Source organism: Talpa europaea (genome assembly GCF_964194135.1).
Source record: "Talpa europaea genome assembly, chromosome: 9".
Classification (NCBI taxonomy): domain Eukaryota; kingdom Metazoa; phylum Chordata; class Mammalia; order Eulipotyphla; family Talpidae; genus Talpa; species Talpa europaea.
In genome coordinates, this window is record NC_140076.1 from 20,691,792 (window position 1) to 20,714,995 (window position 23,204).

The following is a 23,204-nucleotide window of genomic DNA, read 5'->3' on the forward strand; positions in this document are numbered from 1 at the left end:
GACCAACACCTTGACTGAAGCCTTGTGAGACAACTGATCCAGGTAGAACCCAGCTAAACTGTGCTCACAGTTAAACTGACCCACAGAAACTGTGAAGGGATAAATATGTGTAGTTTTAAGGTAGTATGTTTGGGGGGGGGGTAATTTATTAAGCTGCAATAGATAATTAATATTAATTGTGATATAAACACAAATTAAACCTTTATTGAGTTAAGTCATTGAGAATTCAGGGTTTATTTTTTACAGTAGCTAGAGTTACCTAGGCTAAAGCAGATTAGCTTTTAAACTATGTTTTAAATTTCTATAGCTGAAAACATGAGAGTGAAAGCTTTGATTTTTAAAAGAGACTAGAAAGATTTGAAAAGGCACTAAATCAGATTTCTAAAAATGGAAAAAAAAATCTGTGAAACTTCAGAAACAATTAACAAATTGTAGATGCTATACGACTGAAAAAAAAAAACAAAAACAGCACACCAGAAGATATGCTGCTACCCAGGAGGCAGCATAGGGAGGGAGAGATAGAAAACATGAAGGGAGGGTTAATATACATGAAGGATGGGAGGGGAGGGATTGGGGTCAGAATGGGGGGGTTGCAATTATATGGGGAATATAAAAATAAAATTTATTATTTAAAAAAATATATACATGAAGGAAAGAGTAAAAAGTTCCCAAGTACAATTGCACAAGTACAATTGCACATGGGCATTCCAGGGGATAAACTAGAGTGTTGAAGAGGTAATGGTAATGGTTGAGAATTTTCCAGATTTCTGACTTCAGGAATGACAATGAAAAAGACACCAAATCATCTCTCTCAGGACAAGCACAAAGTTGCACAAAACTGTCAAACACAATCATTTTATCACTCTGAAAATCAGCCAAAGGTCTACAGCAAGGAAACATTTATTAAAGTTACTGAACTTTGGGTAAGAACAACATCAGTATGTGGTATCCTTTCCTGAGACTGTGCCCATTACCCAGGCTCCTAGTTCTGTCAGTTGTAAGAGTTTGACCATAGTGTAGCAGGTTGTGAAAACCAGTTGCTTTGATGCTCATGTCAAAGTGGATTCACTTAATTTAGAGCATTGTCAATTAGAGTGTCAAGAGTAGTAATAACCAGCAGCACTGCTAGGCTAGGTTTTGGTGCTATTTGGGGCAACCAATGGACTGGCAGACTGGCCGGGGATTTAATGGGGAGTCCCAGGAGGTAAGAAAGCCATAGATGATTTGATAAACTCTCCATATATATTTAGTTAACTAGAGGGTGGGTACATGCACAACAAAATCAGAGAGGCCCCAAGCCCCCCATACATCCTTAAACAATGGAGTCTGTATACTTGTGCAGAGGAAATGCTAGAGAACCTGTGAACAGTCAAAGTCAAAGCAGGCTGGAAAACAAGCCTGAAGTTTGTATCCCCAGGCTGCACATAGAGCCATAAGCAGAGATGAAAGAGATGAAATCTGACTGGCTAGAGGTTTTTGAGTACAACAGCTGACCAACCTCTGGATGAACACTAAGTTATGCAGATGCAGGAGCAATTCCTAGGAAACCAGGCTTAAAAATAAAAACATGGAAGAAAAAAATTAGAGGAGACACCAGAGGCTACATTTGGCAGGATAGATTTCGCGGATTTGGTCCAGGGCTTAACAAACAAATAAATAAAGCAATAACAATCTTAGAGAGGTAAAATAAAAATCAGAGTTGCTATAATATATTATCTGAACTGTTCAACAAAAAATTTCGAGACATGCAAATAAATAAGAAAATGTGAATGTCCCTCAACATTTGATTTATCAAAGACTACAAAAAAGCTATTATGAACATATTCAAAGAACTAAAGGAGATCATGTTTAAAGATTTAAATGAAATAGGACAACAATGACTTCATGAATAGAAAAATCACAACAAAGAGATATAAATTGCCTTTTTAAACATAGAAAAAAAAATTAAGTGGAAATTCTGGAACCAAAAAGTACAATAACTGAAATAGAAAATTCACTAGGACTCAGCATAAAAAGTGATCAGTAATATAGATGTTGATTTATAAGCTGCATACCTGAAACTTACGTTATAATGGAACTCTTATTAGTCACATGTGTGTAATTATATGTGGGAATTTTTTATTCTTTCCTTAACCTCTCCTTCATGTTTTCCATCTCTTTCCCTCTCTGTGCTGCCTTCTGGGTAGCAGCATATCTTTATTTTTGTTGTTGTTGTTGTTGTTGTTTTGTTTTGTTTTTAATTTATTTATTTTTTTATTATAAATTTTATTTTTATATTTCCCATACAATTGCGACCCCCTTATTTTGACCCCAATCCCTCCCCTCCCCACCCCCCATGCCCCATAGAGTGTCTCTGGTTCATAGTTGTTTGTTGATTTTGATTTTTACTTTCTTATAGTTATTCTTTTTCCTGGTCCCTTATTTAAGTTTTCTAGATTTCTGCTATGAGCAGCATATTTTTTGGTTTGCTATTTTTCTCTTCGGTAGTATATCATCTACCTTACCTTATTAATTATATCTTAAATTTCACTTATTTACTTATGTTATACAAAAGAAGGCAGCAAAATAAGAATAAAGGAGCAAATGTGACATGACACAGTCCACCATATCAATAATCACATTAAATGTGAATGGATAACAGCTCCAATTTGAAAGACAGAGATTGTCAAGTTGGATAAAAAAGCAAGGAAGCTGAAAATAAACAAATGCAAAAAGATGTACCAGTAAACAGTAACCACGAGAGAATTTTCCAGATTTGATAAAAGTTATAAACCTATAGATTTAGTGAACACACATATACATATCATATGAAATTGTAGGAGACCAAAATCAAAGACAAGATCACAACAGCAATGGAAAAGAAATAAAAATCACCTACAAAGTCAATTATATTGATAGCAAACTTCTCAACAGCAACAACAGAAGACAGAAGACTAAGGGATATCTTTTAAATTCTGAAGGAAAATAAATGTTGACCTAGAGTGCCACCATGAGCTATTTATGTTAAGTAATGAAGGTAAACTGTTTTTGTTAAAGACAGTGTGTGTTACCAGCAATCACTGAAAAAAATCACTAAAGAATATTCTTTAATGGAAGGAATGAAAGGTATGAAAGTATACTGTGGAGTGAGATAAAAATGTAAGGCTATATAATCAAGTACTGATAGCATAAAATATAACAACAATAATAAAGACCAATTTGGAGAAGTGAAATAAGGATGGAACTAAACTACTGGTCAACAAGTACATGTAAGAAGGGAAGAGATGATGAAAATTAGGGGGTCCTTAGATCTTTGCATTGTTCAGCAGGAGGGTAGACATTGCCAACTTTAGACTTCTAAATCACATATGAATATGAAAATCATAAGAGTAACTAAAAAGAGTAAATTACTGCCAAACCAGTGTGGGATTTGAGGGAGAGAAAAATTAAGAAAACCAAAATGGCCTCAAAGAAGGCAGCTTTGGAGTAGAAAAGTATCACCCAAAAGATAGGACAAACAGAAGACTCAAAATATCATGAGAAATAAGTCCAAATACATCAATAATCACAATAAATATGAAGGAGCTAAGCTCTTAAGCAATTATCAAAATGATATAAAATAGAATATATCAACTATTTGCAAGAGACATATCACGACATTAGGAGACGAATGCTTTAAAGTAGAAGATGGAAAAGATGTTCTATGAAAATATTAAACAAAAAAATAGACTTAAGGGCAAAAAGCACTATTATAAATAATGGGGTGACATCTCTGGTGCATTAAGCCTGTTTCTTCTTCTGTAAAGCCGGGATTATGAACCATATGTCCCAGGAGAAATGTGTAATGTACACAGGGTGTTAGATAGTGTAAAGTGCTAAGAAGCAGAGAGAAAATGTAGGAAAGGGGAACAGAAAATGTTGGGTATGGTTAAAGTTTTTAACTTTAGAATATCTGGGAAAAGACCTGGAAGAAATGCATGAGTAGCCCATGGGAGTGTCTGGGAAAGAGAGACCAGGGCAGAGGCAGCAGCAAATGCAAGGCTCCCACACCTGTGGTGTGGGAGGCGCTGCAAGGGCACTGGCATGACTGGAGTGGGTGGGAAAAGAGAACAGAGTTAGGAATGGAACTCAGGTAGCAAGGGCCAGATCATGCAGGGCCTTATAACTCAGAGGAAAGTCCTTGACTTTTCCTCTGAGTAGGTTTTTGAGTAGATATAATTCTATTTTTAAATGATCTATATTTAAATGGCTATATTGAGAGAAAATGAAGTGGAGCAAGAGAGAGTGCAGGAGACAAGCCAGAAGGTGGTTCAACAGTCCAGACAAAAAACATGGGCCTTGGACTGGAGCGGTGGCAGCAGGGATGGTGATGAGTGGTTAGATCTGCTAAAACGGGATTTGCTAAATGATTGGATGTGAGATGTGAACGAAAGAAAGAAATCATGATTGACTTCAGGCTTTTAGACCAGAGCTCCTGGAAGGATAATATTGACATTATCTGAAATGGAGAAGAAAGTGGGTGGAGCACAGTATTGGCCTGGGGGTAGGGGTGAGGGCAGAGATTATTCCAGCAGTTCAGTTTTGGACATCTTAAGTTTTTTGAAATGTCTGCTATATTTCCACGTGACATTTCAATACAGTGTTAGATACATATGCCTGGAATTTAGGGGAAGGTTTGGGCTGGAGACATACATCAGGCTCTCATTAATATTCAAAGCCATGAGCCTGGGTGAACTCACGTAAGGAGTGGGTGGAGAGAGAAGTCCAGGAACGAAACCCTAGAAAAACCCAGTGTTTGGATCCTGGAGAGTTACAGAGGCACAGGTGACACAGACTAAGCAGACAGAGACAGCAGTATGTAGGAGAGCCTGAAAGTGTCCTCAAAGCCAACTGAATAAGGTTTCAGGAAGGAGAGTCATCATGTGTTAGATGTTGCTGATGGAGCAAGTAAAATGAGAATTGAACATTAACTAGTGGGTTTAGCAACACAGGCTGGTCTGATGTGAAAAGACAGCTGTGCCAATCAGATTCCCTGATTCAGGAAATGTAACAAAGAAATGTGGAGCAGCAAACAATAGGAGCCAATGTGGACAGTCTTTTGCATCGCTTCTTTTCCCCCAGCAAACAGCAAAAATAGCTAACCTTTACTGCGTGCTGGCTATGGGCCAAGAACACTATTATGACGCCTATTTTTAAACAGGGGAAGTGGGGCTCAAAAAGTCAAGTAACTTGCCCCAGGTCACTCAGCTGGTAAGTAGCTGGGTGGGAATTCAAACCCATCTCAGGCATTTAATTACTAAACCACACTGCCTCCTTTAGTCAAGAGGACGGTCTAAACTTAGACATGGAACTCACATTTAAAAAATATCAACAGAACTCTCACAAAGCCCCTGTGAGGTAAGTATCACTACTATTGCCATTTTAAAGATGAGAAATGGGAGGCTGGGAGCGTGGGGGTGTCTGGCTTATGGTCCCACAGGGGTGGGGATGGGGAAAGAACTCAAGCCCCAAGCACATCTGACACTGCAGCGCTGCACACTCAATCCTGCCTTTTGCTTATGGCTGCATTGGAAAAGCATCAGGCCAGGGCTGGGGAACCTCAGAGAACTGGCATTGCCCTGACAAGCTCATCACTTTGAGAACACTCGGTGGTTTTGAAAGACGTGACCCCCTGGGTTACCAATCTGCCCCAGGAGTCCCAAGCAGGGTTCCCAGCACCCCCCCAAACCAGACATGTGCTCTCTCCATGGACAGACCTCTGACTTTAAGGCCTCGGCTGAGTGGGTGGGATCCCCTTCCCACCCTTTCCTTTAAGCATACTGGCCTCTCCCTACCTGTCCAGTGGTGAGGGAACGGCTGTAGCCAGGGATGGAGCTCCTGGGGTGGATCCGGGGTGGGACACAGCAGCTGGGAAAGGTTAAAATTCCAGATTCAGAACAAGGCTCAGCTGAGGGGGGTGGGAGGCAAGGGGAGAGGGAGAAGGGGGGCAGGGGGGAATGAGTGCACCGGGGGCCCTGAGCAGGTTCCACCCCTCAGGAACCTACAGAGATCCCCCAGGATATTCTTGGGTAACGGGACTCTCCCACAGGGGCATGCACCAGGAACCCCCTCTTTATATGGAGCAGCTCGGGATTCCCCAGCAGAACCCTAAGCAGAGAACCCATGTGCTACCCACGCTGCACACATCTCCTGCAGGACCTAGAGTCAGCTCTTCAGCCCCATAACTCTCCACCCTGCCCCCACCTCCTTACTTGATCCGGGCCTGGTCCACGCTGGAGGAGCGGCGGGTGGTGAAGCGCCTGGCGACCGCTTTGGGAGATGTCTTGGGGCTGCCATCTGAGTCTCCGCTCTCCTCATCCCCCATGGCTTTGATGTAGCTGCCGCTCCGCATCCTGCGACAGGGGATCTCCCCATCTTTGCCCCCCGTAGGGTAACCCCCCCAGTCATCTTGCGGCACCTGTGGGGACAGGGGTCTCTGTCTCTCAGACTCCTCCCTAGGAAATCTAGAAGCCAGGACCCTCCGTCCCCTCCGCCAGTGAGTGGCGTTCTGCCCTGGCCCACACTCAGGGGGACCCAGAAATGAGCAGGAGGCAGGTCTCAGTCATCCTCTCCCTTACAGCAGATGCCTCACCATCCTCCATGGACCTTTTGGTACTTAACTGAGGGCTGCGTGAGAGTCTGGGAGCTGTCAAGTGCCGAAGGGTTGAAGACCAGAGGTGAAAGTGACCTGCGTCTATTCCACCCCCGGCAGTGAAGTGTCACCTGAACTCAGTCACCTCCACCCCTTCTTCTTCATCTCTTACCCTGCTTAGAACCCGGGTCCTCTCACTCTCCCCCTCCCTTCTGCAAGAGGCCACAGAGGGTTTTAAGCCGGGGAGTGACATCAGATTTATGTTTCAGAAAGAGCACTCTGACAGTCTAAACAGACACTGGACTGTGGAGGGCCGGGAGCAGGGCAGGGGCTCAAGTGCCAGGAGGGAGATCAATTAGGAGGCTGATGCTGTTATCCAGGCAAGAGATGATGAGGCCTAAATTAAGACAATGACAAGGAGGGGAAGAGGAGATGGAAATGAGAGGTGTTAAGGAGCATCAGTGAGCCTGATTAGACGTGGGGGGTGAGGGGGCGGGTAGGAGTTGAGGATGACTGGGAGGCTGCTGGCTGAGGACCTGGGGGATGAAGCTGTCGCTCATCGAGCCACAGAATCCCAGGGAAATGGGTTTAGGGGAAAGGGAACATGCTCAGGGTTCAGCACGTTGAGTTTGGTAGCAAACTGCTCAGCAGATGGCTGGATGTTGGGTTCTGGAGTTCACTGGAGAGAACCGGGCTGGAGGCAGACATGTGGGAGTCTTGGGCGGCAGCTGAATCCTTAAGAGTGAATGAAACAGCCCAGGGGAAAGAGGAGCGAAAGCTGGGGAGGGATCCACTGACATTTAAAAAGGGACTGCAGAGAAAGGAAGAGGAGCCTATGAAGTCACCTGAGAAGGAGTGGGCAGAGGGGTAGGAGGGAAGTCAGGAGAATGCCATGTCACAGAAACAGGAGACATTTCAAGAATAAAAGGAGTTGATAATGTCAAATGCCACGGTGCATTCAGAGGTTAGTAATTCGGGCTTGGGAGTTAGGTAGATCCATGTTCAAATTCTGGCCCCATCATCGACTAGTTAAGTGAACTTCAGCAAAACTGACACCTAAGCCTCTGTTTCCTCACCTGTGATTTGGTGGCGATGACTGTGCCCACATGACAGAGTTGGTGGGAAGGATAAATGAGCCAATAGAGTGGCCGGCACACAGTGATGGCTCAGTCAAAGAGAACTATACAAGGACTGAGGGTAGCTTTCAAGGAGAGCTCTCCAGTGACGGGTGGTGACTCCTGCCAGGACACTCGCAGGACAGTGGTGTGGAAGTCAGACTCGTAAAGACGAGGATGGAAATGAAGACTTGGAGTCTATCCTCCAAAAGCCTGGACATGTAGGAAAGACAAGATGGACGGTGTGAGTGGAGAAAGGACTTTTTTAGGATGAGAGAGACTTGGCATGTTTTCAGGCTGAGAGAAGGAGCTGGCAAAGATGAAGACAGTCCTTGAAGGTGGGGGAGAAGGGACGACAGTTCAGGGATAGAGGCAGTATTGGGGAGATGAGCTCAAGCCCTGCTGGGGGGGATCAGCCTGGGATGGATGGTCCTGGTTTCTCCTCGAAGTCAAGTGGAAGGGGCTGACAGTGCCTGGGGATCTAGACGCATCACAGGGAGGCCGAAACACTGCATAGAATGAGGTATAAATGGCGCACGGGGGAGGGGCTGGGGGAGGTAAGAAGATTTAAAACACCTGCTGTAAAGAACATGTTCAATGGGGTCGCCATGAGGACTCTAAGGGAGTTCAGGGATCACAGACAGGACAAAGGCTCTGGGGGTGAGGCTAGGTGAGGGGACAAAGATCAGTGTGAGAACAAGGACACAGGGATGGGGTGGGCCCCAGGAAGGATCCCACCAGTAAGGGCAGGACTCATGAGAAGATGGAAGCTCAGAAGATGAGAACACAGGGAGATGTGGCTCCATAAAGGAACCAGGGTTCCAAGTGGAAAGAGGGGTTCTGAAAGAAGGTTGAGGGAAACCTCGGGTCTAGTGAGAGAAACAGTCTCGATGAAAGAGTTGGGAATCCAAAAAAGGCACCTAGCCTGACAGAGCCAGCTTCCCTTCTGTGCCAGGAGAGCACCAGGCTATCTGGAGGGTCCCTGCAGCACCTTAATGCTCCCCCCCAAATGGGCTTGAGGCTGCCCAGCCCTAAGATACCCTGGGTCACCAGACCCAAATGGGTGCTCCTCCTTCCATACTCTACAGAAAGGAGCCACAGGCAGCAGAGGCAATCCAGCAGATGGGACAGCCAGGGTGCGCTTTGCCACACTGCAGGGTTCCTATTCTGTAGCCACTGCAGAGCTCCTTGCTCCTCTGCAGGACACTGTGAGGTGCATGTTAAAAAGGAAGCCCCCAGGGAGGTCAGGGCAGCCCTGGAGAAGCAGCAGGGAGCAGCGGAGTGGCAGCAAGGCTCCAGGGATGGTGAGGGCTCCCATACAGGAAAGCTCAGGTTTGCTCAGCAGCCCTTTCTGCTGCACCATTCAATTCCCAGTTTAAAGAACCCCTCTACCCAGGGTGGGGGGCCCAGAAGGGGTAATCCAAGATTAACCCAGAGGTCTCCAACTGCCCAGTAGGTCTCCCACCCATTCTTGCTTCCACTGTGGCCCTGGGTGTTTCCCCACCCAGGAAAGCCCTAATGTGTGAACAGCTTCCCAGTAAGGCCAGTGACCCCCAAAGATACATGCAATCTCCACTCTCCATTCCTATGGACATGCAGTAGCCTCTCCCTGGTGCCCTCTTAATCCACTTCTGCACTCCACTGATTCTCGCTCCTCCTCAGACATTCAGCTCACGGGATGCTTTTCCTAGAATCTGCTCTGCAAACCTTGGCCACCATCGCCTCGGGTGGGGCAGTGCCTCTTCTTTGCTCCCATAGAGCCCAGGCTCCCTCCTGCCCTATCCCAACCTGGCGCTATATTCTCTCTGCTTCCTTGTCGAGCCCACCTCTAAAGTGAGCTCCTCACAAGCAGAATCTGTGTCTTTATCTTTGGATCCACAGCCCCCAGGAAATGCTCACTGAAATTCACTATGTGGAATATGGGTCCGGGGGGTAATCCTAAATCTGTTGGACTTCTAGAACTTGTATTGATTTTTTCCTCCTAAAACTATGGGCTCAAGAAAACACATCAGAAGATTTTGGGTGGGGCCTTAAAGCAGAGAAGAGGAAGGTTAGTAGTGAGAAGAGCCCCTGACGGCATTTCAACAAGATGGAGAGGGGAGTGTGAGACGGATGAAGACTCCATAAGAAGGAGTCAGGGCTCCTAGCCTCATCTGCAGACACCACAGAGGTGCTGAGAGAAGATGCGGACAGCACGCCAGTTATCACCTGCAATACCCACAGGCATGGCACTGAATCAGGGGCTCAGATTTCAGTGTGGCCCCAACCTAGGAAATCCCAAGGGCAGGATCCCAGGGGTCTTCCAAGCCCCCCAGACCATCCTACCGCAGGTACCCCACAGGGACAAATGCCAGCAGTGGCACATTCCAGAAATAACTGACCTTCATATTCAAACAATATCTGGACCACCCAGATTTGAGCAAAAAGGAGGTTTGGAGAAGGCCTGGGGGCAGAAAAATGGCTTCTCAACTGCTGACCTCCAGCCCTGAAGGAAGCTGCAGCCAGGAAGGCTATGCAGTTCTGTCTGCCTCCCACCTCCTAAGACAGAGGCCAGCACAACTCGTCCAGAGTAAATCAAGAAGTATTCCTGGCACTGACAATATCAGAATAGACCCTTCATTGCACAATGGGGAAACTGAGGTCTCAAAAGAGGCTCTATGTGAAACAGTGAGGCAGGGCAGAGCCTCCTTGCCTCCAGACCTTCCATCATGGGTACAACTGGCTCCCATTCAACCCTTTCCACAGCTTCCTAGGTGACAACACTATGAGGACTAAGGACCCAGTTCCCATCCCCATCAAAGCCTCACCTGCAGGTAATGATAAGTCCTGGCTTTGGCCTTGGCCTCTGGACCCAGGAGTCCCTTGCCTGGCCCGGCCCCTGGGTATCCATCCCGGCCCTGGCTGACCATCATAGTATGCCAGGCACTTCGCTTGACCGATTGTCCATCCAGTGACATGGACATGCCAGTGCAGGCAAGACAGCGGCCTTCTGACCCGCTCGAGCGCCCCTTGAAGCTCAAGTCCCGGTAGGACCCATCTGGAGCCTCCAAGCAGAAGGGAGCACCAGGCTCCCCAGGGGGCCGCCCACCCGCCAGAAAGCCGCTATCACTGTCCAAGTTGTCATCAGAGCTCCACCAGCCCGCGGCCTTGGCCTGGTGCCGCCCGTCCCCCTTGCGGTCCTTGCTCTTGCTCCTCTTGCTGTGCCGGGACTGGTGGTGGTGGTGGTGGTGGTGATGGTGGTGGTGGTGGGAAGTGTGGGGGCCTCCAGAGCCTGAGCCGGGGTAGCTGTCTCCCCCAGAGCCACCTCTTCCCTCAGCCTTGGGCCCATTATAGTCCCGCTTCCCTGGGGCCTCCAGAGAGTGGGACTTGGCAAAGAGCTTCTGCACAGAATGAACCAGATGCCGGATGCGGCTGGGGCTTTCGCTTCGGGCCTCCGGGGCATTGCCAGACCCCTGTCCCTGCCCCGGCCCCGCCCCTGCTGGACCTCGCTGGTATGGTAGTGTGTGGAAGCCATCTTGTTGAACTGGCAACTGCTTTTCAAACTGGTCCAGGAGTGTCGGAGGCAGGCGGGGGGCACCCTTGCCCTGTGGATGGCCCACACAGTCTTCACAGGTGTCGAAGGGACCCTGGCCAGGGTACATCCTGGGGAAGGTGCTGCTACCCCCCCCAACCCCAGCCCCCCCAGGCCCTCCCTCAGGGCCTACCGATGGCCCCTCACTCAGGCTTAGGGGCCCTTCGGGAGAAAGGTGTCCCAGGCCAGCTCTCGGGGCACAAAAGCGGGGCTCGGTGGAGAAGGCCTCCCCGGAGCCCAGCAGGTACGGGGCCCTGGCAGCTGGGCCCACGTCCATATGCTGTTGGTCAGCAAAGCGGGCTGGGCGGGGATGGCTGCCTCGGTCGCCATGGTAACCCCTCATGGCCTCAGCAAGGGCTCTTCATAGTGTTGGGGGCCAGGCCCCAGGAACCTCCTGGGAAGACAGGGAGAAAGGGAATTCAGAATGAACAGACTGCTTCACCTAAAACTCTTTGATCAGGTATTCTTGTGTCCCTTTAAGTAATGCATATCCACTTATTGTGATTAATTGTACTATCTTTTCACAAATGGGTTTAAAAGTCCTTAAAACAGTCGTACTAGACAAAAGCACAGAGACAAAATAACACCATCATTCATCAAATGCTGTGAATTTGATAAATACTTATTCCCAAGAAATGCCCTCAGCCAAAATGGGTTTTTAAAAATCCTTAGGTAGCCAAAAATAAAAGGATACCCAAACAGACAATTTAAAAAAAAAAATTCCACAGAAACCAGTCATTAGGTGAACTAGCTTTTAACAAGCTCTCTTTAGGCAAACTGATCTGGAATGACACCTCCGCCCTATCCCTACCCACTTCCACTGCTGTGAAAAGCCAGGCTTCAGGGTCTCGGCTCCCAGCAGCAGAAACCAAAGAGAACACTGGCCCCAAATCTACATATCCAGCAGGATTCTGAAGGAAAGCCCCTCCCTCCCTTCCACACCCTGTTCCTTCCATCTGGCTGTAGGCTCATTCTCCCAGCCCCCAGGACTGATATAGGAAGGAATAACCTGAGATGACTCCTCTTTCCTCTTCCAGCTTCCAAATATTCCCCAGTGAAATTTTCCCTTTTGCCTTTTACCCCCACAACACCACCCCCATTCCAGTGGAGGGGAAGTCATGAAGGGAGAAGAAACGACAGTGAAGAAATGCTGGTTGTTCAAGGCAGCATCAGGATCCTAAACTGGAACTGGAACCCAGGAGTCAGTCTCTCCTCCCAGGAACAGTGGGCTGGCAGGGCATGGAGGTGATGGAGAGAGAGTGTTGGAACCAGTGCCCCTGGCCTCCATCCCAGGCTTGCCACGGCCACAGGACAGAGAGGTCATCTCTCAGCAAGAACTGCCTCCAATCAGGACTCTAGAGCTGCCAATACAGGAGCTATGGCAGGAGGGGGTGTCAGCAGGAGGGACAAGGACTGAGGAGCTGGCAGACGGCGCCCTCCTTCACCAGAGACCAGGCTCCTGGGCCATCTGCTGACTAGGAGGGTATGACAGCCTCAAAGACTCCAGACAGCAGCACCTCAGAGACTCATCCTACCCCCACACCACTACTTCCCCATACCCACAGTGTTTCAGACTTCTTCCAGATCCTGCTCACAGTTCATCTCCTACTATTTCCTGAGCACTTGCTATGTATCAGGGACTATGCATACTTAATGTTGTCTAATCCTATTCATTGAAATCCTGTGTGTAGATATTATCCTTATTTATCCATGAGAAAACTGAGCTCGAAAAGGTGAGGTCACAAAGCTGGCAAGTGGGTGAGTCACTTTGAATCAAGATTCAAATCCAAGTGATTCTGATTTGAGAATACGAATCTAATCCTCATTTCCCAGACCTTCCTAACACTCACCGTCTGGGATGTCCCATCCTTGGTGTCAGGATCCCCACCGGCAGGCAGAATCTTAACTTCAGAAGGCTCAGGACCACTGGCTCCTGATAGTAAAGAAAATGGTGGTAAGCAATTGGCCTTGACAGTCTCCTTCCCAACCCCCCAAACCAAAACTGATCAGATTCCCCCTTGATGCAGAGTCTTTGGACCCCAAGGGAAATGAAGTTGGTTTCATTATGCAAATGCATGCTAATGAGCTTACAGGTTGGACTACCTCCAACTGCAGGTGTCTGTGTGATCTGTCCATGGTGCTGAACCACTGCATTTTCATTGCCCTCAGATACGATTTCATTCAGCAAACATTTGTTGAGCAACTACCATAAGCAAGACTGAGAGAGAAGTGTGTAGAGGTGATTTCAGTGTGAACAGGGAGATTATAGTCTATGGGGAACAACCTGTCACATGACAGAGTTGTTTTAGGTCCCTGTATTCTTGCACAAGCTGTTCCCTCCTCCTAGAATCTCCTTTCATCCAACCCACCAACCCTTTCCCCCGGCTAACACTTACTCATATAAAGCCCCACTTCCCTCAAAGACTTTCTGTACTCTTATTCTGGGTTATGACTCTCTATTGAGCTTTTATAACACCCTGGGTTCCACCATGAAAGCAGCTATCACACCGCATTGAAATGGTCTCATTTCAGATTCTGTCTCCCCAACTGGAATGTGGTCTTCTGCATGGTAGGAATCAAGTCCCATTTAACCCTGGATCCCCACTACCTAACTCAGGGCTTTACCCAGAGCAAATCTTTAATAAATGTTGACTAAGTGGATGAATAAATAGCTGTATTGAAAAGATACCAAAATGTTAGGTTAGTTCAAATAAGGGCAATATCGGATCCAAAAAGAGAAATTGAGGAAGAGAAATGTGTTTGAGCAGAGAAGAAGATGCCAGTGTATTCCACAGACAAAGGTCGTGGTGGGAGAGAATTCCTAGGGGAAGAAACAGCAGGGAACAAGGCAGAAGAGGTGGACAAGTAAGAAAATCTGAGGGGTGCACTGGGAGAGTTCCAGCAGACATTTAGGGTTTGGCAAATACTCGGAAGAGGTGGGGAGAAAGTCAGAAAGGAAGATGACTCTGAAGTTTGCAGCAGCTGTGACTAGAAGACTAATGATGCCATTATTAGACACAGGGATGTCAGGGAGAGAGCTAGCTTTGTGGACATAATTAATAGTAGTGGGAGAGACATAGTCAGACATCAGGAAGAAGTTCCTAACACTGAGGGATTGAGGCAATGAAGACTGTGGAGTCTCCTGGGAATCTTCCATTGAAGAGAGAATGAGATATGGCCAGCCTCAGGCCCACCTTCTGGCAGGAACTGGAGAGGTTAATGGTTATCTTGCTTAGAAGGAGACAATGGTGACCACACCGATATCAACCATGGACTCTGACAACTGTTCTATTCCATTGTCCTCCTCTGGGGAAGCTGAAATGACTTCAGCCTCATAAGCAGTGGATGGGCAAGCCCCTGGAAGCATCTCCCTGCCTTGAAGAGCTCTTATAACCCCCTCCTTCATCCATGGCATGCTCCTCCTCCTCCTCCTGCCTCAGGCAGAACTCTTGTCTGAGACTCAAAGCACAATAAGCCCCTTTGGCAGAAACCCAGACCATCCCATTTGCTTTGTCTGTGGTCACATCAAACTGGAGCCTCATGCTGAGCTTCCCAATGGAAAAAAAAAACGTTCCCAGGTTCCCCTCCCCCTCACTTCACACAGGCACTGATGCCAAGTCACTGAGCCTCCATTGAGATCTTATCAAACTTTAGTCTCTTTAATATCTATCCATGTTCTCTCGGTTCTAGTTTCAGAGGACTAGAATACTAGGCCAGTATTGCTCCTCTCCAGAAAAACCATTCACCAATATTCTAATACCCAACTCCCCTATCAATACCCTATAGGCAGTGTTGACTAATGACAAGCACAAACTCCGAGACTTGAAAGTATGTGACACTAGACAAGTGACACCTAATGACACCTGCTCCCCTATCTCCCAGTGTTTTGATGCATACCCAGTGATGTGATGTATATGAATCCACTTTAAAAACTAAAAGATTAGGCAGTGCAATCCCTCATGTGAACCTTTATTTTGGATTTTAAACCCCCCATGTCCAAATAGTGAACAATATAATGAAATTCAAATTACAGGAGAAAAGGAGATGCCCAATTTATGGATTTCTTTAAAAAAAAGATTTAACTGATACAGATTTGATTATGTAGACTTCCTCCTATATTTATGCTTCATGATCACATTGTTCCACCACCCATCACTAAACCTCATTGATAAGAAGGATAAACAAGTAGGGAAGAGACTAATAATGTGATCCTTTCCTGAGGTTTAGGGAGTTTCTTAAAAATAGATCTACCCACTTATTTCCATATCTACCAGATGATGGTTGGCTGACTAGCTAAAACTAATTCCTGACTTCTCTGACCTCTTTCCCCCTTTCCGATATAACTAGAGGACACAAGATTCACTTTTCACTTTTGGCTACTGCTATTATACAAAAAAAAAAATTTTTTTTTGATGAGGTTTCTGGGAGAGATTTTGCCCTGGTGGTAAAAGGAGTAGAGCATGTTGATATGTTCTTCCTCCCTTTATTCTTTTTTTTAAAGCTTTTTAAAAAAGATTTATTTATTTATGCATACAAGAACCGGTGTATGGGCCAGAGGTGCAGGGGGTGAGAGGATTCACCAGAGACAGAGTGGGGAACACAACAGGCAGATAGACTGAAATACACTGCTGAGGGGAGCAGCAGGCAAGTCAGGAGGGGTCTGCTGTGCCATGTGGGTAGCTCCCTGGCCGGGGATTGAACTCAAGCTGCAGTGGCAGCAGACAGCCTCATAGGTTGCATCTTAACCCCTTAACCACCAGGGAGACCCCCTCCCTTTCTTCTTGGTTTGAATACAATCATGATGCCTGGAGCTAAGGCAGCTATTTTATCACCATGAGAGAAAGGCTAGAAAATTACAGAAATGCTAACCCTGGAGTCCTTGAGCGTGGCACCAGCAAAAGCAGTTGCCTTTCACCAAGCCAATATGCAGTAAGGGATAAACCAAACTCCTTTAATTAAACCACTGGTGGCCAGATTTTCTGTATCTGCAGGAGAGAGCACTTAACTAGTCTGACTACCTCAGAACATCATCTTCTGCCTGGACATCTGCAAAAGCTCCTACTGGTCTCCCTGCTTATGTTCCTACACTGCTCCAAGGCAGACAGTCATCTGGAAATGCAAATCTGATCATATCACTTCTCTGCTTAAAACTCTTCATTGGTTTATTGATGTTCTTAGGATAAGGTAACCTTCACCAGTCCACAAGGCCTGCAGGCTCTGGCCTTCCCTACTTTCTCACAATGTGTTCCCCTTGCTTCCTCTGCCCCAGCCAGATCAGTCTCTGCATTGCCACGTTCCCGCCCATCATGAGGCCTATTCCCCCTGTTCAGAAAGCTCTTCCCGCCCACCTCTGCCTCACTAACTCCTACACACCCTTCAGATCTCAGCCCAGCTGTTGCTTCCTCGGGGAAGCTTTCTCTGGCCTCCCTGACTAGGTCAGATCCCCCCGCTGTGTGCTCTCAAGGCACCATGTACCTATATAGCTCTTATATCATTACCATCTTCAATCTGCGTGATTCAGAGATGGTCTGTCTCTCCTGCTAGAATGTAAGCTCCGTGTCAGTGTGGGAACTTTATAGATCATATTCACCATGCTCTCCCCAGCTCTTAGGATCATGCTTGGCATGTGAGTTTGTCAAGTGAATATGAGCTACAAAAAAGAAGATCCTTTCACTTATGACATTTTATTTCATTCCCCCAACTATTTTAAGGGATAACATTCCCCCTCTCAATTTACAGAAGAAGAAACTGAGGCTGATGGAGGCTGACTGGCCTACCCAAGGTCACACTGAGTTGGTGGCAAAGCCAGAATGCCTTAGCTTTTCTCCTGCTTGTGCTCCCAGCCCAGAGAAGTCAAATTTATGAAAGGTCACTCTGAAGTAAACACAATAATGAAACTGAATTTGGTTGGTTTTTTTTTAAGGAAACATTTAAAAAAAAAAAAAAAACCTCTATACCACGTACTCTAGAACTAACCAGAGAGTGGTTTAGCCTTTTCCCCTGTATGGTAAGCCCTGAGCTTGTTCCAAGTACAAGTACAGAATGCAGGGAGCTCCCCGAAGCCCCACGACAACTCTGGGTGCTGGTTGGTTACTTTCCCTATTCACTGCACCAAGTGAGCTCTCCACTATCCCAGGACATGGAGAGGTGCCCAGGTGGTGAACTGCTGAGCCCAGGGGAACAGCCACTTTTGCAGTTGCTGGTGGCTGGCTAAGAAGCAGGGAGTGAAGGAGTCTGGGAGGGTGCTGTGGATGACAAATTCTCTGATGCAGCTCAAATCTATCTGGGAATGGAAGTGGCACACATGCCGTCACCAAGAAATTACCCAATTTAGCACCAACTACACAATCCAGCAATTAGTTTCTTAAACCGGAACTTGCTGGGGGCTGCCAGGCTGGCAGGGTTGTTGTTACAAATCTCACTGGGGAACCAGCTGTGTGATTCGCCAGGAGGTTGTCACTGCCCCAAGCAATTACCTTCCAGAAAAAGAATGGAAGATGGGGGAAGGAAAAGGGCTGTAGAGGAAGGAGTCAGTGTTGTTGGTTTTTTTCCTCTCCCCCAGGGCCCTGCCTAGCCAAATCAGTTGATTTTCCTAGGAGACTCACAAACTCCTTGCATCAAAGTAGATATCAATGTAGCTGTCTCTGGGTTCAAATCCCTTTCCACTCACTAACTAGCTCTATCTACTTGAGCAAGAGACTCTCCTTTATCATCTGTATGACTGGAATAACACTGAGGCCATTAGAAAGGTATTAATGATGTGATGGCTAACAAGCAAAAGCATATGAGTCCCTCAGAAGCGGCACAAGGTGAATCCTCAATAAAGGTAACTATAATCCCTTGTGGTTTTGTTGAGTTACAGGGTGACCTTGGATAGGTCACTTCACTTCTCTGGGACAACCACCTAAGAGCAGAGGTATCCTCTGGGGAACAAGCCATTCTCACTCAAGATTATCCACACCCAGGCACCCAGAGATCCAGGGTGTGTTTGACAAAGGCCAGTGTCTTGGAGGTTGGCATAAAGTGATGGTCTGGGCAAAAACAAATACTTCAAAAATCCAATGTTAACTGACTCACTCCTGCCCACGAAGCTGTGTGGGGGAAAGACATGATGATCCAGGTGTCAGCAAAGGTGCAGTGACTCTTTGGCTGGGGATCAGCCTATCTCATCCCCTCACACTGAGCCCATGAAGTCATCTCCAAACCAGTCCCAACATAACAGAACTTACAGCAAGTGAGGCCCAGGCCCCTCCATGCTGGCAGGTGAGCCATGTATGTCCTTGGGGCCCCAAAACTTCAGACATTACCTACCCTTCCCCTGGCCAGAAAGGCCAGGACATTGCCTCAGCCTCTCTATCAAGTCCTCCACCACCCCCTGACCTAACAGTAGGTTGGGTGAGTGGGCCTGTATACTCACCATGAAAGCACTAGCCATGGGGGGACCCTAAACCCAGAGCCTCTAGTCCTCACTCTTATGCCCATGGAGAGGCATTCCTCCCACACCTCCCTGTCCCCCCCCTGCATTCAGCCTCTGTGGCCATCTTGACTCAGTCTCCCAAAAACAGTCTTGCCACTGAAGACTCACCAGGCCTTGTGCTGGATGCCTCTAGGAGCCCAGCGGAAAGCCTCCTTACCCTACCCTCACTGTGCCCGAATTGCAGAAGGAAGGAGGAACAGAATAGAAGAGGGGAGGGATGGGTTTTATTCATTCACCTTTATTACTGTATTTAATCAAATCTTCCTAGGGGTTTAGGGTGGGAATTTTACAGAAAATAGGCTTGCTGCTCCAAACATTCAAGACATTTAGGCAGATCCAAGTCTAAATTCATCTCCTGACCCACTGGACAGTGCTCAGTCTGTGAATAACACACACTACCTATAATCTCTTTGAAAAATCCCACCTCAGGGGGCTTTGCACTTGATGTTCTCTCGGCTGGAACGCTCTGCCCCAGATATTCCCATGGTTTCCTCTGTCTCATCTTTCGGGTCTCAGCTCAGACAGGCATTCCCTGACCACTCAGTAAGTAAAGTTGAGCCCCATCCCCCAAGTACACTCTTTATCACCCTGTTTCATTGCCCTTGGTACTTACTGCTTTTTGAAATTATTTTATCTATTACATGTTTATTTTATGGTCATGCATTGCTTACTGATGGGGATATGTTCTGAGAAATCCCTCGTCAGGCAATTTCACCACTGTGCAAACAACAGAGTGTAATTACACAAATGGAGACAGTTAGCTCACAACACACTGAGGCCACACGGAGTAGCCAACTGGGACCACTGCAGTGGAGGGGGGTCCACTGTTGACCACAACATCGTTAAGCATCTCCCCATAGCAGAACAGAAGCGTCGGGAGGGCAGGACCGTGTCGGCCTCAGATGCTATCGTATTCTGCGTGCCCAGAACAATGCCTGGCGCCAACAAGTGCTCAGAAGAAATCTATTACATAAATAAAAGTCTTCACTGGTCGCCCCGACCCACTCTGCTCTTGTGCACCACAGCCCGTGAAAGGGCCTGCCCTGCAGCCTCACGAAGGCTTGGGAAAGGGACACCGTATTTGAGGACTGATACTTGAAACCCAGCCTCCAATCCCAGCCCTGCTCATCATGTTTATCTAGTCCTCGATTGGCAGGTAAAAATAATTCTTTTCCAGCCACACCTGGGTTTCTCCAGATGGGTCCCTTTGCATAGTTCAAGGAAAGTAGTGTAGGAAAACAGAAATTTAGTGGGTGGGGGAAGGAGAATCAGTGACCCTCCCCACACTGCAAAAAAGAAAATGAGGCTGTAAGGACAGAACTTCAGGCCCCGAGTAGCTCTCTTCCTCAGAGACTTTCTGGGACCCGGGTCCTCTCTGGGCAGCAGGTGATCAAGAGATATCAGAAGCTAAGCTGAGACTCCTCCCTCCTTCTTCAGGGTCCCAAAGACCCTGTGAAATACAATTCAGCCTGAGAAGCCTCACCCTCTCATGCTAGGGAAAAAGACATGGGCTGTGGGTCTTGAACTAAGCTACGTGGGTTCATATCCCAGGTCCAGCTGTTACTAAACATGTGGCCTTAAGCAAGTTCCTTCACCTGAAGTTCAGTTTCCTCAACTTTCAAAGAATAGTTTCTTCCTCAAAGTGATGTCCCAAGGATTAAGATAACGCAGGTCCAATGTCCAGTGCGGTGCTGAGGGCTCTACTCCACCGTGCATGAGATCTGCACCAGGGCCCATGGGAGGGGTACTCAGTGAGCCCCAAGCAGGTGCCGCAGCCACACCTGAGTCAGGTTTGGACCAGAAATGGGTACTCTGAAAACTCACTTGTTTCATGTTTCATCCAGGACTCTCTGTTTGCCTGGGCTTCTTTTGAAGACCTCCCCACTTCCAGCATGCTCACATGCTGAAGACAACAGAGTAGCTCTGCTGGCTGAAAATGGACACATCTGAGAAAACTAGAAGCCCTTGCCTCACAGACACCCCGTGCCCCCAAACCCCTGCAGCCAGGGTTGCCCAACTCCAGGGGTCTGGGAGGGAAAGCCCAGTGGCCTTATTGTTGGGAGCTGGAAAGACAATTACCTCCCTCTACCCATTATATCAGTCTCCTTAAGTAGCCATGAGAAACTTGTTTCATGTTTCTAAGCCTCAATTTTCTCATCTATAAAATAGGGGTAAAATACCTACCTCCTAAGGTTAAGGCAGTGAGTAAGTAAGCTGATCTAGCCAAGGCAAATGACACATATGCTGGCTTCTCCCAACCCCAGCACCCCAGGGCATTCTTTCATTTGTAAGTATTTGCTGAGATTTGGGCTGGTATCATCCTGGTTTCCAGGATGCTGCCACACCTGAGCCAAGGTCATCAGAGAACAACAGGTAGGATCCCAAGCCCAAGGCAAGGGTTCACTGGGCAGCAGCTTTTCAACTAGGCCAGGTCCATGATCTTTCCTACCCTCTGGTCCAGATGTCTGGTTCCCATTTGGAGTCCAGAGCTTAGGACTGGCTCCTGGGCCAGCACACTGTGTGAGTTCTCTGTGTGAGCTGGGACAGGCCCTGCCTGCACCTGGACCTCTTCATTCCTCTGGGTCTCTCCCACGTGATTGGGAGTCAAGCCCAGTGTTGGGTCCCAGACCCCATGAAGACTGGTTGGCTGGTTGACTGCTACATTTGCCTGCTGGCACCTCCCACCCCTCACTTTAACTCAAGGATATCTAAGCCCCTGCTCTCCTTTTTGGGTCTCTGGGCTTAGCAGGAACTAGGACCACAGTGGAAGAAAGCATGGAGAAAGGAAGCAGCACAGGCGGTGAGATCTTCTGTGCAGAAGGCCTGTCCTCCGAACTTTCCTTTCTGATGTTTATGTTTTCTCTCTTCCAAGAGAACTTCCCTAAGAATCCTCACTAATCTCAGGGCACAGCAGTTGCTACCAATTCTTGGGTCCCAAACTTCAAACAGTAGGGTAGATATTTGTTTGCAGGCCGTAAGCTTTTTGAAGACTGGGATTCATCTGACCTATCTCTGTACCACCAGACCTGGGATAAGTTCAGTGTCTGTGACTAAGCCAGCAAGAAGTACTCCTCAGCTGGGGGAGAGGGAGACAGGGAGAAACAGAAGGGAAATGACTCCCTGCAGCTGGATCAGAGCTCCTTAGAAGGCAGCGCTGGTCCAGGGTGATGTGGGACTCATCCTGAGAGTGTCCTGTCCAGGAGGCATGCAAGCAGAAGTTGCAGGCCCTCTTTGGAAGATAATATAGGGTAGATTCAAGCACAACACATTTCAAACCAAATAATCTCTGGATCTTTTGACTAAGAAGTCCAAGGCTCAGCTCTTTGAATACCCACAACTGAAGAGCCATTGTATTAAGTAAGGGCTTTACATACACTTCGTGTAGTTGTCAAAACTTTCATTTGCAGGAGAGTTATTACCATTATTACTCCCATTTTATAGATATGGAAACTGAGGCTTGGAAATTTAAAGAAATTTGCCCCCAAGGTCACACAGGTAGTAGAAAAAAGATCTGAATCTAAGTCTGAGTCCAGGTCCAACACTTTCAACCACCAGCACATCCTGGCATATCTGAAGTAGCATGTCTCTCTGATTGAACTGGTCCGATGAGGCTCCCACATGGGTCCCTAGTGTGCCCTGACTCACCACTCAGCCTCAGGGCCAGCCTGCACCAGGGCCTGTCTCTTCCTCTGAGCCTCTCCCACCACCAACCCCATAGGCATACATGTTCCCAAGGCCTGCTTACTCATAATCTAACACTCATGTTCATCCCAAGCCATGCAGAGTCATCCAACACAATTCCCATGGCATTGTTCTCCCCTATGCAATCATCGCCCATATGCACAGACACACACACACACTTGCTCCCAAAAGGTTCACACACGTGCATTTTCATCCAATGGACACTGATGCTTGTGTACACAGAAGCTGCACAGATACAGAACTGTACATACATGTCCACATATGTACCCCCTTACAACAGATGTGCATGGTCATTTCACATACTAAGGCACCCACATCAACTCAATGTCATGTACCAAATCTTCCCCCAACAAGAACTCTAGCCATAGTTCCCAGATCCAATATTAGGCCCAGGTGAGCAATGATGCTCCCTCCCTCTGGGGTTGGCCAGGCAGCCCTGAGAGGGGGAGAAGGCTCAGCCTGCCTGTGATGGATGGAATTAATCTACTGAGCTGGAGAAGCTAAATAATTAAATCCCTAATCACCCCCCCAAGCCAGCCCAGGCCAATATAGCTGAGGGAGGGAGGGGACTCTGAGGCCCAGACCAATATCCTAGGTGGGGAGGGGCTTGGGAAGAAAGGCACAGACAGAACCTTCTAGGAGGGGTTCTCTGGGAGGACCTCTGGCAACAGACAGACAAACAGACAAGGTTCTACAGTGCTGCCAGCTTCGCTGTCTGTGGGAATGTAG

General features: G+C 47.5%; 1 protein-coding gene across 2 annotated transcripts in view; it reads right to left on the minus strand.

The window, feature by feature from the left end:
- The window catches only part of DLGAP3 (DLG associated protein 3), a gene marked incomplete at both ends in the record, with an annotated part of 34,534 nt that extends 22,895 nt beyond the window's left edge, over positions 1-11,639 (minus strand). For both annotated transcript variants that reach the window (XM_084241549.1, XM_084241548.1), the window contains 3 exons: positions 5,814-5,886; positions 6,231-6,436; positions 10,533-11,639. In XM_084241549.1, the coding sequence (XP_084097675.1) occupies positions 5,814-5,886; positions 6,231-6,436; positions 10,533-11,639 (1,386 nt within the window). The remainder of the gene's footprint in view (positions 1-5,813; positions 5,887-6,230; positions 6,437-10,532) is intronic.
- Positions 11,640-23,204: the final 11,565 nt, after the last annotated feature.